At 52.4% G+C, this 17,977-nt stretch overlaps 1 protein-coding gene across 1 annotated transcript in view; it reads left to right on the top strand.

The window, feature by feature from the left end:
• The first annotated feature begins 6,812 nt into the window (after positions 1 to 6,812).
• Positions 6,813 to 17,977, top strand: part of LOC142031594 (uncharacterized) — a 30,327-nt gene continuing 19,162 nt past the window's right edge. Inside the window, exons 1-2 of the mRNA XM_075029261.1 lie at positions 6,813 to 6,853; positions 11,121 to 11,308. Coding sequence (XP_074885362.1) covers positions 6,813 to 6,853; positions 11,121 to 11,308 — 229 coding nt within the window. The remainder of the gene's footprint in view (positions 6,854 to 11,120; positions 11,309 to 17,977) is intronic.

Raw genomic sequence — 17,977 nt, 5'->3', positions numbered from 1 at the left:
CCCTGGCCTCTGCACGACCACCGCTCCCCCTCAAGATTGGTTGGCACCCGGCGTGGGCAGGCTCTTACAACAAGGGCCCCGGTGTCTGGCTACCCACACCGTTCAAGATTTACAAAGGCAAAGAGGTGGAAATCAAGATCTGCCTCCTTCTCCAGCTGTATGGGAACTCATGAGCTGGGACAGCTTCCAGTTCCCCATCTAAAACGCTTCCTGCCACATGCTTTGGGCCTTTGATTTGGGTTGGTTTTGCACCTTTGAGTGATCCCATCCCTGTCTGGATTCTCCCTGTTCTCGAAGAAGAGGATGGTGAAGGTCCACCAACCCCCATGTGCATTTGCCACTCTTTGTGATGCCACCAGCTGCTCCCAGCCTGGGGCTGCTTGGCCCAGAGAGGATCCCTGTCACTCTCTGCAGAGAGAAGGGCATCTGCCTGGTGCTTCTCAGTGTTGCTCTTGGCTTGTGGCAGAGCTCCCTGGGCCTCTTTCAGCAAGGACAGGAGTGAACTAAATTGGTGGCCTCCCAAAATGAAAGATGGACTGGGAATGGAGGCCACAATGAGGTGGCAACGGAAGAGATGGGGGATAACTCACCAACTTGTGCTTCTGCCCTCAAGAGGTGCCCAGCCTGTTTGCACAAACCCCACAGCAGGCTCACGGGCTCAGGTAACAGCAGCCGAGGACACGTTCCTCATGCACGCACCGGAGCTGGGCGGCTGCGGCTTGGGCCAACCCTACCACTCCTGCCTGCGGCTGGGGCTGGGGGTCCTGGAGGAGAGGGGATGCCTTAACCACAGGGCAGGAGAAGACACATCCTGGAAAGCACCCTGAGACGTGGTGGTGGGGAACCTTGCTGCTGCTCTTGGAGGTTTTACTGATCCTTGCCACAAGATGGGGCTGGGTAATGCTGAAGGAAAGCTGCTTTCTCCCTTCTGCCACCATGGCTTGTCCCACGGTGCCGTGTTATGAGGACCAACAAGTCCCCAGTCTCACCCAGGGCTCGCTGGAGACTCTGGGAAAGGCTGCTGACACTGCTGACATCTCCAGGTATCACATTTAAAGCATCTTCTCTGTAGAAGCTGCTCCCGTCTCCATACTGCTGCAATGCACAGTTGCTGGAAACCATGTGGGCAGTTTTGTTTCCTCTTCTTTTTGGGTTTTGCTCTTGGTGTTTGCCAACAGGAACGCTGGAGAAACCACTCTGCTTCAGGAAGCATTCAGAGCAAATTTGCTTTGCATCCGGAAGGATCCATCTGCCCAGCCAGCCTGACCTCCCATGTTGGTCAAGGAGCAGAAAACTGCAGAGGAACCTCTGAATGAACCAGAGACTCTGGCTTTTAAACACTCAGCTCTTGACCGAGCTTTGAGGTATTGGAAATGCCTCTTTGAAACAAATAGGGGGAGAGAAGAAGGTTCAAGGAGATGTCAGGGTGAGAAGGGTTGGCTGTGCCCCACACCAGGCATCCCCCAAGTACCTAGGACCACGCTCCCTGGGCTGGGGTCTCTTGCTGCTGGAAAAGAAAATCCTCCAAGAAAGGGAGCAAGTGGAGACTTAGTGCTGCCTTGTGCTGCCTTGCAGAGCAGTGTCCACTGCCACTCTGGGCCAGCTTGGAGGGCCGGGTGGGCAGAAAACCATTGCTGTCACCTGCAGGGTTAGTCCCTGCAATGCTCTGCTGATGGGGCAGGGCTCGGCACTGCTCGCTAACTTGTGACGGGTCTCTGCCCGACTTCTTCCTCTATAATCAAATTTCTTCGTTTATTTATGTCCTGCTTTCAACCATCACGTAATTCCCAGCCTGCTGTCTCCTCGGGGATTGGCATCGCTTGTGGGTGAGCAAGGCAGCTCCTCGCCAGTGCTGCCGGGGAGATGGCCACACTTCCAGCCCTGTCCTGAGGCCCATCCAGGTTAGGCTGTGAGGCTGTGTTACACCAGTGTGGGCCCTGCCTGTGCCGAGGTTCCCCTTGACTCCCAGCTCATCATCTCGTTGCCCTGGCCCTCAGGTGCTGCAGGGTCTTGCCCCCGTGGGTCCCCTGGATCTTGCTCCCCTTCACTCCCCCAAACCCTGCCTGCCTGTGATCCTGGGGTCCACAACTACCCACAGCTCTGGGAATCCTCAGCGTTGACTCCCACCCCCCTCCCCACCCAGCCTCTGGGGCATCTTGGCGACTCCCCATCTCTGTCCCAGCTCCAAGATCCCATGCCACGTCCCTGCCCTGGCTCTGTGTCACCCTGACAGCCCCATGGTGATCTGTGGCACGCACAGCACTTCAGAAGGGATACCTCCCTGCGTGAAGGATGTTGGTGGACCATCTGCCAGGGCTCTGCGAGCACCCACGGGTCTTAGTGGCCCCAGCCAACCTCACTCTCTGCTCACAGCTCTGTGGGGTCTATTTAAGCTCAGCCCCAAGCACTTTGGCTCAGTCTCAGGCTGTAGCCTTAGCTGTGTCTAACTCTGTGTCTCTCTAACCTCCCTGCGCATGGGTGGACCTTGGACGTATGCTGCAGGTAGCCTTGTCCCCAGTCCTGTCTCCCAGATGGACCTTGGACCTGTGCTGCAGCCTCGTCTCTTGTTCAACCTCCATCTGCTGTTGCTCCTGGGCTCCCCCAGGCTGAACTGAACTCCTTAGCTTGCCTTGCCTGGGGCTGTCACCAGAGGCTGTGCATGCTGCCACCACTTCCCTTGGGTGCTTCATCAGGAAGGGCACCCATGGCTCATTTGGCCCCCCCAGGACAGCCCAGCTCTCATTGCTCCTTGTCAGGGAGTTGGGATGGAAGGGGATGTTGTCACTCTGCTGAGCACTGTGTCTTGAGCACAAATCCTCAGTTACATGCTGGACTTGTTTTGATACTAGAGATGAGTTATTTTTTTCCTTTTCAGCTTGAGCATCTCCATGCTTTCTGAACTGGACAAGAGGGTTTCCATTCTGCCATCTCTTGTCCTTGAGCTCAGGCCATCACGGTCACACTTACCTCTAAGGATACTCTGACACTGGACAGCCAAAAATCAGTGCTCTGCTGAAAGCTGGTAACAGACTTTTGACCCCCCCTAGCTATTGTACAAGGGGCTGTGAGAAGTCCTCACAGTGGAGATGATGAATATCATCAAAGACAAGGCAGCCCTACCAGTTTTTGCTGGGTGAAGGTTTGCCCCTACTCTGTCCTGATTGGGTTTAGGCACTTTTCTCACAGAGCACATGAGCCAGCGTCTCTCCCTTCACCCGTCACTTATTCCCAGCCCTGTCTTTGCAGGACAGATGGATACAGGCAAACTGGTATAAACCCACAGATGCTCATTTCTGCCTTTTGCTTTGATAGAGCCACACAGCTGAGTTTCACAGTTGGTAAAATCTGGACCCAGGGATGTCCACAGCAACCTTCCCCATGGCCACAGAGCAGGCAGCCAATCTCCAGGTAAACTGACTTGTCCAAGTGGGGCAGTTTTGCAGCAGGGAGGTTATTTTCTTCTGCCTGAGCTGCCATCTCTTTCAATATCTGTACATTCTGTTGTCCAAGTTCCTGCTGCACCCTGCTTTGAGTGCTTGACCAACACATCTCAAAGCTTTCCTGCCTGCAGGTGAACAGGCAGGGACAGCCCCAGTGACATCCTGCGTTGTTCACCCGCAGGATCCTGTGCTTCAGATTAACCTCCCTGCTGACCCACTTTGATGCCTTGTGCCTTTCCCGCTCCAGGTGGGAGGTTGGAGTGGAGACCTGCAGAAGTCCCTTCCCACCGAGACCCCTGTAAGTCTGTGTACAGCGGGTGATGAGCAATCCAAGGCAAGTGAGCAGGGAGAAAACAGGTATAGCTGTATGGTATTGCCTCTTGTTCAGTACAGCTCCAGGCACCTGATTCGGGGACCTGGAGCTCAGGTAGGACATTCACAGCCCCCTCGCTGCTGCATTCAGTAGTGCCAGAGACACCCCTGAAGGGTTTATGTTTTTAGGCTTGAAACTTGTGCAGTGCCCCAAGCCTGACTCTGCCTTGCAGGAGATGCCTTTACGAAGCCTGTTTGCTTAAAGCTGTTCTAGGTCTTGCTCCACCTCTGACACAAAGTCTACCCCAGTGGGTGGAAAGAGGTAAATCAGGTGTTTTTTCCCAGAGGAAAGCTGGCAGTAGATGTAGGAGAGCAATGTAGAACTGCTTTGGAAAGGTACTGGGGTTTGTAGGAGCTGGGGAGAAGTCCAGGAGGAGAACATGGGGAACAAAGAGGGGCTGGAGGGTTTTGGCAGAACAAGAGACCATCTGTGCGCTTCCCAAATCTGAGGGTGTCCCATGGGCTCTGGAAGCTGCCTTCCCACAGCCCTGCCTGCCACTGAGACACCCGAGAGCTGGGCAGCCCACGGTGCTGGTGGCTGGGACACCTTCCTCCCGCAGCTTCCCTTCTCCACTTGATGGAGACACCGGAGTGCAATTTCCAGGGCTGAGCTGGATCTTTGCCTGCCTTATTAAAAAGCATGGCTAAATTACTGGGTCTCTACGTATGGTTTAGGAAGGTCATAAACAAATGTATTAACACACTACCCATCAAACTGACATCAGCTCTGCTGACCTGGGACATTTTTGATACCATTAGCTGCTTCTGCTTTGCCCCTTGGCAAGAAGTGATTGAGTTTCATTTCAAGAATTTATCCCTGGAATTTGCAAACAGCTTAAAAAAACCGAACCACATACAATGTGTCTGGGTCTGGCTTTCTGTCCTTAACAGCTTTGTCTGCAACGTGCTGGCATGTCAGGCAAGTCTTTCCAGTGAGAGGGTAGGAAAAACCCAGCAGTGGAGGCTCTAGGGCTGTCAGGGGGTGACCAGAGCAGGGGCCAGGTTGACTCTCAAGGACCATCGCTCCGTGCTCCTCTGTACCCACGTACGAGTAAGAGAGCAGTTCCCACAGCACCAGGAGATCAAGCTCTGCCTGGTTGGTGCTGGAAATTCTGCTGTTTGACACCTACATCCTAAATGGGTGTGAAATGGTGAGGAGGCTGCATTTGATGACAGTTACTCATCCTAGGGAGGATGTCAAAGGGGTCTTACAGGATGGAGCAATAAAATAGCAGGTCCTGTTCAGTGTAAGTAACTGTAAAAGCGATGCAGGTGGGAATATGCACTCTCACACAGGCACGTAACACATGGGGCTCTGAGCTGAGCTTTCTGCTCAGGAACGGCGTCTTGTGTCTGAAAGTGTCAGCTCAGCAAGGATCAAAAAAGAAAAGTGGTTAGGAAAGGTGGAGAGAAGAAAATAAAGGACATCAACTGGCACAGTATGAACCCACAGTTTTCTCATCATCCTTCTTGTCTCAGAAAGGACGCAGTGGAAGAGAAGTGCAAACAAGGACAATCAAAGATCCAAAGACCATGTGAGTGGTGGAAGCCAGGCTTTAAAACCAGATCAGAGGAGGTGGGGCTTTGTGCAGCAATGGTTGGGCTGTGCAACTCATTGCCAATCGGTCCTAAGTGTTTACGCAGATTCAAGGGGAGCCTGGAAGAGCACTACTAGGTAGAAAACACATCTGCCTGAGGAAACCTCCTGGGCTGAAAATTAGTTGGAGGCCAAGAAAGTCCTCAGGGGATATATCAAATTGGCCTATGCCACCAACGCAGCCATGAAAGCACATGGTTGTCCACCATGCTTTCCTCCCGCTGGGACATGAACAGGCTTGATTTTTAAGACAAACAGTTTATGGTTAAAAAACCCCCATGGTACTCAAGGAAATGCAAAGTGAGAGGCAACAGTCTGGCTGTTCCTGGAGGGGAACCAGCAAGGACGTGAGGGTCTGGGAGGTGGGGAGGCTTATCTTGCAAAGCCCTAGTGTCATGGCATGCAGGGGTACCTGCAGGGTTAGGAAAAGGGGAAAGTTTATTCCATGGAGCAGGACAATGAAGGATTTCATTGCATCTTTCTGCTCAGTTTTTTTGTTTTTTGCTGGTGACTGTGTGATAAAACATCTCGATGTTGAAACAGAGCAGTAATTTGGGTGCCTTCAGTTCCGCATTGTCTCTCTGGCTGCAGCTGTTGGGCAGGAGTAACCTCCCAGGCTACACCAGCCTGGCTGCTCTGGAAGGGACTGGTGCAGCCACCAAGCATGATGCCTGGAGACCAGCAACATGAGCCTGTGGGTGAATGTTATCCTGCGGGCATTGCAGCAGGAAAGGAGCACGGAAGCTGCTCTGAAGTGGTCATCTGTTGCAGGAAAAAGAGGTGGCCCATAGGCACGGTGGCTCCCAGGATTTGGTGGCCCCTTGTGCACACTGCCTAACAGGCACAGTGGCCCATAGGCACGGTGAGCTGTAAGCGTGGTGACTTTTGGGGTGCAGTGGCTCCCCAGGCACAGTGACCCTCTGGGAATGGTGGCCCATGGGCACAGCAGCTCCCTGGGCAGGGTTGCCCATGGGCATGGTGTTTCCCAGGATTTGGTGGCTCCCCGGAGACCAGTGTTTCCTAGGATTTAGCGGCTCCCTGGGGACCGTGGCCCATGGGTACGGTGTTTCCCGGGATCCGGTGGCCCCTAGGGGACGGTGGCCCACGGGCACGGTGTTTCCCGGGATCCGGTGGCCCCTTGGGGACGGTGACCCTCCGGGCACGGCGCTCCCTGCCCACCACGGTGGCTCCCGGGCACGGCGACCCAGGGACCGGGGACCTCGCAGGGCCGGTGCCTCGCCGGGGGCCGGTCCGAGGTCCCCGGGGGGGGCGGGGTCCGGGGCGGGGAAGGGACCGGGGCCGCCCCGCCGCCGTCCCCCTTAAACCCCGCCCCCGGGCGTGGCCGCCCCACCCAGCCCCGCGCCCGATGCTCGGCGCGCCCGGTGCTCGGCGCTGCCGGCGGGATGTACGCCGGGAGGAAGAGAAAGAAGCCGGTGCCGAAGAGGTGGGTGCGGCGGGGTGGGGGTCGGGCGTGCACCCGGGGAGGGGGGGAGGAGGAAGGGTGCTTCCCCCCGGTGAGAGCCGGGGGGCGGCAGGTTGGCAGCCGCTGGGATGGGGGAGGAGGCTGGGGCAGGTGGGGGGGGGGACACCGGGCGGGGGGGTAGAAAACGGGTCTGCGAGGGTCAGGCTGGTTCTGGGGAACTGCGTTAGGCTGCTCTGATGTGAGCATTGAAGCAGCAAAAGAGATAGGGAGACAGCATGCTTGGGCTACTCTGTTTTAATTAGGGTTAATTGGAGCTAATGCTTTGTAGGCTCTGGCACGCTGGTGAAAAAATAAAAATCCCGACGATGATTGTGCTGCATCCCCAGTGTTCCTGTGAGGAAGCTCGTTGGAGAGTTTGAGATGCTCAGCTGTCCTCTGGTTTGAGTTGCAAGCTGGCTCACGTTTCAGTGCCTGTGTAAATCGAACGTACAGCAATTACTATTTACCAAAAGATCCCTATTCCTTAATAATTAATTAGCAGGCTGCTCAATAGCTGTTGCATAATGCTTCCCTGATGTGTCGCTGGAGTTTCCTGGCTTTGGGACTCCCGTGCCTCCCCCCATACCAGCTCTGAAGTCACATCAGCCTGTTTACCTCGGGTTGCCAGGTGTCTAGGAAATAAAGGTGTATATATGTATTTCTGGGAGGCAGTGGAGGGGGGAGACAGGTGACCTGAACCCAAGTCTGGCATGAAGGAGGAAGCATCAACGTTACAAAGGTACGGTGAGATGTTAAGCTGAGCCCAAGCCTGGGATGAAGGAGGGAGCATCAGTGTTATAAACCGGTGGTGAGAAGGTGAGCCGGAGCCTCTCTTGGGTGTTTATTAGGGAGTCTTAAAGAAGTGTGAAAACACGATGGGTAGCTGCTCTGCCTCCAACCTTTCTCCTGCTCACCTCGGAGTGGCGATTCCAGCCCCGTGGTGGGGCTGGCGTGGCCAGACTGAGGGTTTGGGCTGGATTTGTGTGGCTCAGGGTGCAGGAGAAGGTGTCCCTTTGGAGCAGAAGGGACCTTGATCCCTGGTACTGCAGGGCCAGCCTTGGGAATTGGAAAAGATTCTTTTCCTCTGTGACTGGGCAGATCTTGCGGCAGGGTCCTGCTGGGAAAGGTCAGGCAGAGCAGGGCTGGGGGCAGCGGGATGTGCAGCCAGCCGGGTGGGGAGGGAAGGATGGGGTTAGGGAGTTCTCTGGTCCCTTTGCAGCTTGCTCAGGGCTTTTTAACTTATTAAAAAAAATAATAAAAATTAGGAGACAATATATCAGCTCAGGCAACCTCAGCTGTTGTTAATAGTTAATATCACTTGGTACTTGCCAGCTTGCAAAAGTGATAAACTTCCTGCTGGGTTCCCGGTTCAAAGGGCAACTGGGGAAAAACAACAGTGCAGCAGTGGCACAGCCTTTGCCCTCCTGGGAGCAGAGCTTTCCCTGCCGCTCTGCTCCAGCCCATCTACACGGGGGCCAGCCGCTTTTCTCAGCAACTTCATCGTGAACTTTGTGGCACGGCCATGCTGAGCTTTGCACCTTATCCATTTCATAAGACGGTGCTGCATTAGAACTCCTGCAAACAGAACGGGGCCTCAGACCTCTTTAAGGTGTCTTTTCCTTGCTTGTTGCATAGATGTTGAGCTGCTTTGTGGAAGTCCAGGTTGTGCTTGGGTAGCAGTGCTCCCTGGGACAGCCTTGCATGGTGCCCAGGGCCAGGAAAGACTGTCAGTGCTTAGCCCTGCAGTGTGGATGGAGACAGGCCTAAGGGCAGGGAATTTAAACAGATTTTAAACATCTAGACCAAGCTTCACTGTTTCCATGAGCGGCAGGAAATGTTGTTTCCTGCAGTGCTTGCTTGTGCGGATTCTCTGGTGGCTAATAAAGTGGTTGTGCTCAAGTCAATGCCTTTCCCTTGGTAAGTTCATGTTGATGGGGGGCTGGCGTTTCTCTTGGCCCTGCCTGCTGGCTTGCATAGAGCTCTTGGGAGCTTCATAACTGCCTGGCAGAGAGCAAACAGAGCTGTTGGCAGTAAGCACCTGGAAGCTGTTTCCCTGTGGCATCCGTAAGGATGGAGAACTGTGAAGCCTCTGGCCCTGGGAGATCCTGGGTGCAGCATTTGCCTGCAGAAATTGGCTGCAAAAAGAGCCACTTGGCGTCACCAGAGCCATTTGCCTCTTCGTCATGTCTCCTCTCAAGGCTAGCCGTGAAACACCCTGCATGCTGCAGCTGGGGACGTGCACAGACAGAGATGTTGAGGTGTCCTCCTTAGCCTCCTTTAGCTTCGCTGCTGACTATCACCACGTGTGTCTCAGGCAGAGTATTTCCAGTGCTTGGCCAGACTATACAAGAGACCACATTACACCTCTGCGTTTTACCCACTCCCATACAGAGCAGCACTCCTTGGTTATCTCCAGTCTCATTTTCTCTTCCTTCTTGGCTGTTTATGGGCTAAATTTGGATAGTGAGTGGGCAGAGGACTTTTCTTTAGAGGATATCTGAGGAAACTCAGAATAATTTTCTTTACCTCTCTTTTTTTTTTTAATTAATCAGAGACAGAGTCAAAGGAAAACTATTTTATTTTTTCCTTCCTGATGAGTGACTGTGACTTCAAAAGTGTTTAAGCCACTGGGTAATGGAGTACATAAAAGCACTGGTGCCAGTGTGTTTTGTCCAGGTTGTATGGACAAGTTTGGTGATGAGTTGTACCCAGCCTCTCCGAGAAGCAGGGTATATCCCTCCTGATGCTTATGTTACAAAAGAGCATGATTGAGCTTTTCTGCAGAAATGCTACAATTTTCCATTCATGCTTAGAAGATCCCTTGGTACCTCTCCGCAATGAAAATTCAACAGGCACCTCACTGCATTTCATTTAATGCTCATTTCCTCTCTTGTCACACATGCGAGCAGTCCTGCCAGATGAGATTTAAGAGTGGTAGTAGAGGGGAGAGTTTAAATTGCTGCTAAATACTGGCAGATCCTGTTATCCAAAGCTACTTTATGAAGCAAGGATGCCTGCAGAGAGGGAGGTTGTGGTTAGACAAATTACATCAAAACAATAAAAGCTGCATGTTAGGGGATGCAGTGGAACCAAATACAGAGGCAGGGGTCTGAAGGGTTTTTCTTCAAGCTCAAAAATTCAAACCAGCATTAAAAACCAAAGGAGACAAGGTGACATCCAAGACTCATTAATGTTATTAACTAACCTCTTACTGCTGTGGCTGAGATTTCAGCTGTAGTGTGTGAAATAACTGCAGCTGATAGAGATGGGTGCCCATGTCAGCTTAAGACAGAGAAGAGCTGCTCTCATGGACCCTACTCCTTCTGCAGATGGAGTCCCAGATGGTCCCAGAGCCTAAGTTTGGCATCAGATGTTGTTTTAGGTTGGAAATGCCCATCTGAAAGGATCAGAAATCAGAATATTGGAAGAGAACAAATTTTTTTTAAAATCTTTTTTTTTTTTAAAGAGGCTGTTTTCTAAGTGCTGTGCACTAAGCCACCCTATCTCTTTGTCCAAATCCTGTCATTAACTTTCACATGTACTCCTCTTTGTAATATTCATAATTAAAGCAATGGATTCAGGCTCTGAGGAGTCAGAGGAAACTTAAAAGAAGCTAATTGAAATAAAGTCAAATAAAAAAATCTTTTTGGACCTGCCTGCTTCTCATTCTTGCTATTTGTTAGCATGCTTATTGCCAAGGCCTGGCAATCTTCTGAGAAACTCAAGGTAGAGCTTTCTGTGGTGAGGACCTGGTGTGAGCATGTGGCATGTGGCCAGGGAGAGACCTGCTGTGTGAGAAAGGTATGGGATGAGGAAGAGGAGAAAGGGTGGACATAGCAGACTGTGGGTGGAAAAGTCTAACCAGACCTCCAAGAGATGCTCTGATGGCTTGTAGATCTCTGCCCTCAGTGTCTTTTTCCCTGCCAGGGCTCTGGTGGGAGCAAGGCTGTGGTGTCCAGCTGAGCTGTCTCAGCCAGGCTGCACATTAAGGTACCCATCTGAGGATCACCCCACGCTCCAGCTGGAGAACATCATCCCTGGGGCTGCAGAAGGTGGCCGGTTGGGATGGCCATGTCTCCTCCAGCCATTGCCTTTTGGGCTTGCTGGAGCTTGCTCTCACTGCCGTGTGGCCTTACCTTGGCCACCTGATGGTCTACTGTTGTTGTGGCTGCACTAAAGTCAACACTGGGTTTGGAAAGAGCCTGTCAGACAGGCCCAGTTTGATTAAACTCTCCTTTGCCTCTTCCAGCCCCAAACCACCACCCCCTGAGGGTGTGAAGTCCAACCCATCCAAGCGGCATCGAGACCGGCTCAACCAGGAGCTGAACAAGCTGACCGGCTTGCTGCCCTTCCCTGAAGATGTGCGCACCAGGCTTGATAAACTCTCCATCCTCCGACTGGCTGTCGGATACCTGAAGGTGAAGAGCTACTTGATGGGTGAGTATCCATGTTGTGAGGGGTGAAAAAGCCCCTGGGGTCAATTCCCACTGCACAGTTCATATCGCACCCCAAGCCATGTTTGCTTTGGGATGGAAAGTTGTGTCTCCTGAAGGCAGGAGGATGATGAGCTGCAGTACCAGAACCTTGTATGTTAATACATCACTGTCGCACCTTTAGTTGAGATATTGGCCTGAAAATGCCCTGGAAAACTGGGGAGGAAAGAGCTGTGTCTCCAGAAATGTGGAGCAGTTGGCAATGGTTGCTGGGAGTTGCTATGCTCATGGAACATCCACCCCTCAGGTCTTCTTTTGCTGCCATGACACACGTTTCATCCATGTCCCCTGTGGAAGGAATCACCTTCATTTTTGCATGCTGCACACCCAAATCTAATCCTCTCCAGTCAGTTACAGGGGCTTGGTGTCTCACAAAAGCAACATCCTTGGAAAAGTGAGACCACCTAGTTTGGTCTTGGAAACTGAGGTGCAGGGGTGGAGAGCAGGCAGGCAATTGATTTGGGAGAGGCTGGGGGGGTGTTGGGAGCAGAGGACCCTGGCCCCATCCCTTTCGGAGGTGGTGTCTGGCAGAGAAATGGCACTGTGGGTGGAGGGGAGCAGCTTGGGTGCCTGCCCAGCAAATGAGACCTCCTGCAAAGTTTCTCCATCTACTTCTCATTAGCAGCAGTACCACCCCTCCTTTATGTCCAAAACCCCTCCTGTGTCCCGCTCCTACCGGCCCACAGTGAAGCAGGGAGCGATAGGTAAAACAGTGTGTCTTGCTAACAGCAACATTTCCCTCATCTAACTGGAACTGTGGTTTATAATTAAATTAAATTGAAAATCCCCAGTATCTGTGGGCTGCTGTCTCTGCTGGGCAGGCGAAGTGGCACGGCAGTAGGAGGTGTTGCACAGGGCTTGTTGAGGCTGGCTGGTTAAACAAGGCTGCTCCTGAGGCCCTTGTTCAGTTTGGCATCCCATCAGCTCATTTTTCTCCCCTTTCTTCCTTGGGCGGCGGGGGGGGGGGGGTGTCTCAGACTGCTGCGCTTGCCACCCTGGCCTGCTGGGCTCAGCTGTGGTGGGTCTATTATACTTCTCTAATGAGCATTTCTATAAGATTGAGGGTGATGTCTCATACCCAGAGACCCCAGTTCATTTTTGCGGGATGAAGGGTTGAGCCGATATGCCTGGAAAGCCAATCTCCTCGCGTTTGCCTCTCTGCAGCCCTGCTGCTGTGGAAATCCTGGTACAGGGCAGCAACCGCAGCAGGAGAGCAACTGTGGCTCGACATCGCTGCTATTTTGCTTCTTTTCTTGGCACCAGGGGCTTTTGGGGTGTGTTTTTCCCCCAAGTGCTTGTAGGTCCTTCTTCCTGCTCACAGGTCACAGCAGTGATTGCCCTCTGGATTTTCAGCTGATGTATCTGAGATAGTTACTGCTGGTGAAAACACTTGTGCTGGGGCTCCAGGGTTTTTCTGCAGACCTTGGGTTTGAGAAGCTGGGATCCTTTGTACACATTACACATCACCTGATGTGGTGCTGCCTTTATGAGCAAGAAAATTACTGCAAAGAGGAGGCCAGCCAAGCTACCCTGGGTGCACAGACCTGCTGGCCACCGTCTCAGCCCAGCCATAGCCCAGGGAAGTTTTGTGCTGATGTGCTCATGCCATACCGTGCTGAGGAGCCTCTTCCAGGCCCAGGAGTTGTGGATGGTTTGGCTCCTACTCCTGAAGCTGTAGCTCACATGTGGGGCTGCAATGGTGAGATCTCTCCAGCAGAGCTGGTTTCTCAGTTGGCAACCAGAGCAGCTCCGTCCTGCTCCTCCAACTCCCATCCCTGGGACAGTGTTGGAGCATCACAACAGTGTGTTGCCTCTGCAAAGGACTCCAGGGTCACTGACAGACCATCCAGTGTGGCTGTGAGTGTGGTGGACACTCGTCCATCCCCTGGAGATGCTGATTGTTTGGCCCCAGGTGCTGACCTGACCTCTCTTGTGGTGTTAGCAGTTCCCTGAGTGCCTCTGGCACATCTTTGGAGTTGCCAGCTGCTGAAGGCTGTGCTGAGCCTGTACCAGTACTGGCTGACTGTTGCTGGGTCAGAAAGGCTGTGACCCAGGAGGTCCTTCCTGGGAGCAGGACTCCAAAGGACATGGTGGGGGTGTGAAGAGGCACCTTGCCGTGGAGGGAAAATGTCTTGTGCTGGCTGGCTGCCTTTGCACAAGAGGGGTGATTGCTGCATGCACAGTATTGGATATGCTTTGGGTGGTGCTGGGCTCCTCAAAGGCATGGTTGGACTGAGAGTGAGCCTTGCTGAGTGTCTCTTCCTCTATTTTCTGCTTTTTGGCAGGAAAACCTGGAAAATGGAATTCACTCCCTGCCTGTCTATGAGATGCAGGATGGGTAGCTGGGAAGTAAGGCAGCCTAATGCAGTGATGGCAAGATGTGATGTTTTGGGGATGCAGCAGGTCCTTCTGTCCAAGGCAGTGCTGGCATAGCATTAACCTGCACTGCATTCTTCATTGACATTCAAAAAAAGGCAGCAATCAGCCCTCCTTACTGATACAGCTGGGCTCTGCAGCACCCAGCATGTGTCTGGGCTAAGAGGGAAAAAGGGGGTGCAGACCCTGGATGGGGGGTAGTCACCGCACATCCATGAGTCGTCAGGCTCCCCTGCCTGCCAGCAGGACACAAACTGCAGGCTGCAAGGCAAATAAAGCCTGAAAGGCTGCCAGGGATTGCTTTCATAACCTGCTTACAAAAGCAGTTGCTTAAATGCTGAGGAGCAGTGCTGGAGGGCTGGGGTGACTCTTGCAGCTGGGAGAGGCATGGACTGGTGTGTGTGCATGGCATGACATGGAGGGCAGTCAGATTGTATGGACAGGGACACATTTCATCTCCAGTGCCTTGGGTTCAATGGAACGGGTGGTGGACCCTGGTGAAGGCAGGGCATGTGGAGGGCAGGAAGCCATCAGCACCTTTTTATACTTAAAGGCTCCTTATCGCATCTTCTCCCCTCCAGACTGACCAAACTTGGCTCCCTTAGCTTTTGCACCGTGTCAGGTTTGTAACCTGTCCCTCGGGGGCTCTCCCGGGGCCCTCTGCAGCTGGGGATGCCGGTCCCCAGGAGGAGACCCCTGTGCCAAGCTCTCCAGCTGGGGCCCCTACCTCTGAGCAGCAGCGGTTCCCACTGGATGGGCTCACCATGTGCTTCCCAGCGTGAGAGCTGCTTTGGAAAAGCAATCATCACTGCATGCATTCACGTTTGGTGGCAGCCTTGTCCCCTCCTTGGAGACCCATTCTGCCAGGCCAATTATTCCCATTTGGCCACTGTGCCTTTGATTTCCATCCCCTCCTTGCTTTGCCCGTGTCTGCCCTGAAGTTCATCTTGTTTGACTTCAGATCATCCCACCGATTCATCAAGGTCGACCTTGGTTTGAGTCCTGCCTTGATGAAGACCAGTGTCATCTGCAAGTCACGGCAACTTGCTCATGGTGTATCATGTCAGGCATTTCGCGGGGAGACAGTGTAAGCCCTTGTGCTGTGCTTTCCCATTCAGTTTTGCTGTCGTCTGCTTTCTGCTTCGTGCAGGCTCCTCTCTTGCGGCAGGAGAGTGTGGTATTGCCTGGTGAGCATCCCTGTCCTCTGCTGCCTCGACCTGTCTCCATCAGCAGCCCAAGCCCATTGCCTTTTCTCCAGGCAGCTTTAATTGGTGCCATACTGATAAAGAGTTCCTCTTTTCAAGCATTTCTGTCAAGTCTGGGCATTTGCCCTTTCTCCTAGGCAAAGGGTTAATAGAGTCTATGTGGAACCAAACTACATGGTTATAACCAGTCTGGGAGGGAGGTGGATGCCAGTGGGTGACCCTGGACATATGCCTGCTGGGCTGTGTCACAGGTTAAAAGTAAAGATCCCATGTACTGCTAAAGATGGTTCTTGCAAGAAACACAGCATGTGCCAAAAAGCCCACCGGAGGCTCTGCCTCCTCTTGGTTTCATGTCTTTGGAGCAGATATTCAAGTCTTTGGGGCAGGAGATAGAGCAATTGTTGTGAAAGGCAGAAGGAATTAGCTGCTGCCCACCATTTGGTGTCCTTCTGCTCTCCCTCCCTGCTTTAAGTTTCCCATCCAGCATGATGCATGGTGGTGCTTCTGGGAGTAGAGACGAACCAAACTGAGTTTGGCTTTTTGTTGCTGGTGGTGGGTGTTTGGAGAAAGACTGGTAAGAGACGAGATGGACGATGCTTCTTCTGAACAATCCTCTGGTCCTCCCTGCCATATCTGCATTGGCAGGTATTTCCTCCTGCTGTGGCTTTTGCTGGTTTGGAAACTAACTCAGTAAGACCCTGTAGAGGTGACAGGTCTTCTGCTGGTTTCTTCTTGGGGGTGGTGGAAGGATCCACACACCTTCCTCTCCAGAGGTCCCATCCTGAAGAGCATGCAACACCTGCTTGAGTTATCAGGGAAACTTCACTTGCATTTTTGCTGGCCAGGCTTTGTGCTGGTGTCCAGAAGCTTGTTTTGGCCATGTCAGTTCGCGTGCAGGCTGAGCCTATCCAACTGCAGCCCTTGGTTAGAGCTGCTGTTTTATCCCTTTTTGGTCTTTTGAGGCAGTCAGACTTGCTGCCTGGCCACCTGAAGCAGGAAAACCAGCATACAGCCTTCCCTGACAGCTTCAGAGACCTGCGTAGGTCCAGCATGGAGGTTTTGCTGATAACTTCCTGGGAGCTTCAGGTTTTCCTGGAGCCCTCCGCTCTGACACCAGCAGACAGGGCTGCAGTAACCAGCAGGCTCATAAAAATGCATGTGGCACCTGTGACGCTGGCCCAGGTCAACATAAGTCATCTGCCACACAGATGCCATGAACAAGCAGCGGCTGGTGGAGAAAGATCTGGTTTAGAAATGTTTTATAAGACCTCCTCTACACAGGACAGAAATGGTATCAACTTCTGTGGATACACTGAAAGCTCAGCAAGGATGGTTAGTGTTCTCTGACAAGCTCTACAGCTTTTCTGATCTTTCTCTGATCTTGTGCTATTTTGGGGGTTGACTAGTCTTCATGGAAAAAATGACCAATTCCTGGTGTTTCCACCAGTTTGCATCTTAGACTGAGCATGGCCCTCACTTTGAGGGAATGAGCCCAGCTCTTATTTTGCATGTTGGATTTAGAGCTGGGTTTGCACAGGTTTTTGTGCCTACTGTAAATGTTTGCATGGTGACTTTTGTAAGGTTGCTTTATCTGAGGGACAAAGCAAACAGGATTCATTTTAAAAGCTTGGTGACCTAAATGTGAGTTTTGCAGCACCATGCAACTGGATCTGTTATCATGCAACTGGATCTGTTATCCTTCTGGAAACCATGCTCTGGGCTGGCTGTGTTGTGGCCTCTAAATCTGTCCTTCTGCGAGCTTGGTTTATATCCAGTGTCCAAACTCTGCTTTCAGAAAGGAAATTGCAAGTGGGCTCAGGGTGATGTCCTGAGGCTCCTCATTTTCTTGTGCTACATGCTCCCTCCAGCTGTAGGACAGCTTTCCTGTGTTGTCTGCAACTTTTCTGGCTGCTTACACAAGGAGAAATGTGAGAGTTTCCAGCCTTCTCCATCTTCTCTGGTATTTCTGATACATAGCTACTATGTGCCTCTGGCTTGGGAACAGTTCTATTTAATGGGGTTTAGGAAGTCGGGCACTGGGGTCTGGGGCAGTGTCCTGGGTGGGACAGAGTGAAAGGCAACCCAGAGTGAGTTTGGATGTTGGTAACAGTGCCTGCTTACATGGTGGATACCAGAGAAAGGGACTTGTCCCATGTCATCTGGACGGGATCAGACCCAGGTCATCTGGGGCCATGCTGGAGGTCAGTCTGATTGACTGCCCTGGCTAGTGGGCTAGCACTGAGCAGGGTGTGCATTGGCCAGGGTACCCTTTCCTGCTAGTGTTTGCCCAGCCCCATCAACAAACTCAAAGCAGAAAAGAAATTGATGTCCAAACTCTCTGGGGAACTGGCTCCCAAAGTTTGGGCTTTCTTGTGCTTGCCTGGTGTGAAACTCCAGTGTCCCCTCCTGGATATCCCTGTGATACTCCTCCATAATGCTGCTTTTAGCTCACCATCACCTTCCCTGGGGTGCGAGGAAGAGCTGGTTGGTGGGCACAGTAAGGGGGATGGCCAAGGTGAGGGCCAGCCGTGAGAGCCATGGGTCAGCAGCAGGTACATGGAAGCTTCTGCATTCTTGCCTCTCCCACCCGGGGAGGATCACGGTTATCATGATGTGTACTTGGTGTCTGCAGTTGGATAAGCAGGCAGCAGAATCGCAGCTGGAAGCTCACAAGGATTTGATATTTGAAAGTTGAAAGAAAGTGCTTTTGGAATTTGAACTTGGTTCTGGAGCATAGGGCTGTTTGGAAACCAGGAGATTCTATTGCAGGCTAATGACTCACTGGATCATCTTTTAAATCTGCATTGCTTTTAAATGTTTTCTCTCTTCTGTCTGTGCTTTAATGAGAAACCAGAAAAACTTGTAGTTTGCTGGAAATGACAAGCTTCAGGCATTGAGAAGAGAGCTTTCAAAGCTCTGTGCATCCATAGGCTCATTTGGGGCATACACACATCTGCTGTAACTTGTTTGTCCCCTGGTGCAAGTGCTGCGGATGTACAGCTCTCTTCTGCCTGGTATCACAGTCTTCCATG

This window comes from Buteo buteo, chromosome 5 (genome assembly GCF_964188355.1).
Source record: "Buteo buteo chromosome 5, bButBut1.hap1.1, whole genome shotgun sequence".
NCBI classification, from domain to species: Eukaryota; Metazoa; Chordata; class Aves; order Accipitriformes; family Accipitridae; genus Buteo; species Buteo buteo.
Note: the sequence above shows the minus strand (reverse complement) of the source record. Positions and strands in the feature narration are given on the sequence as shown.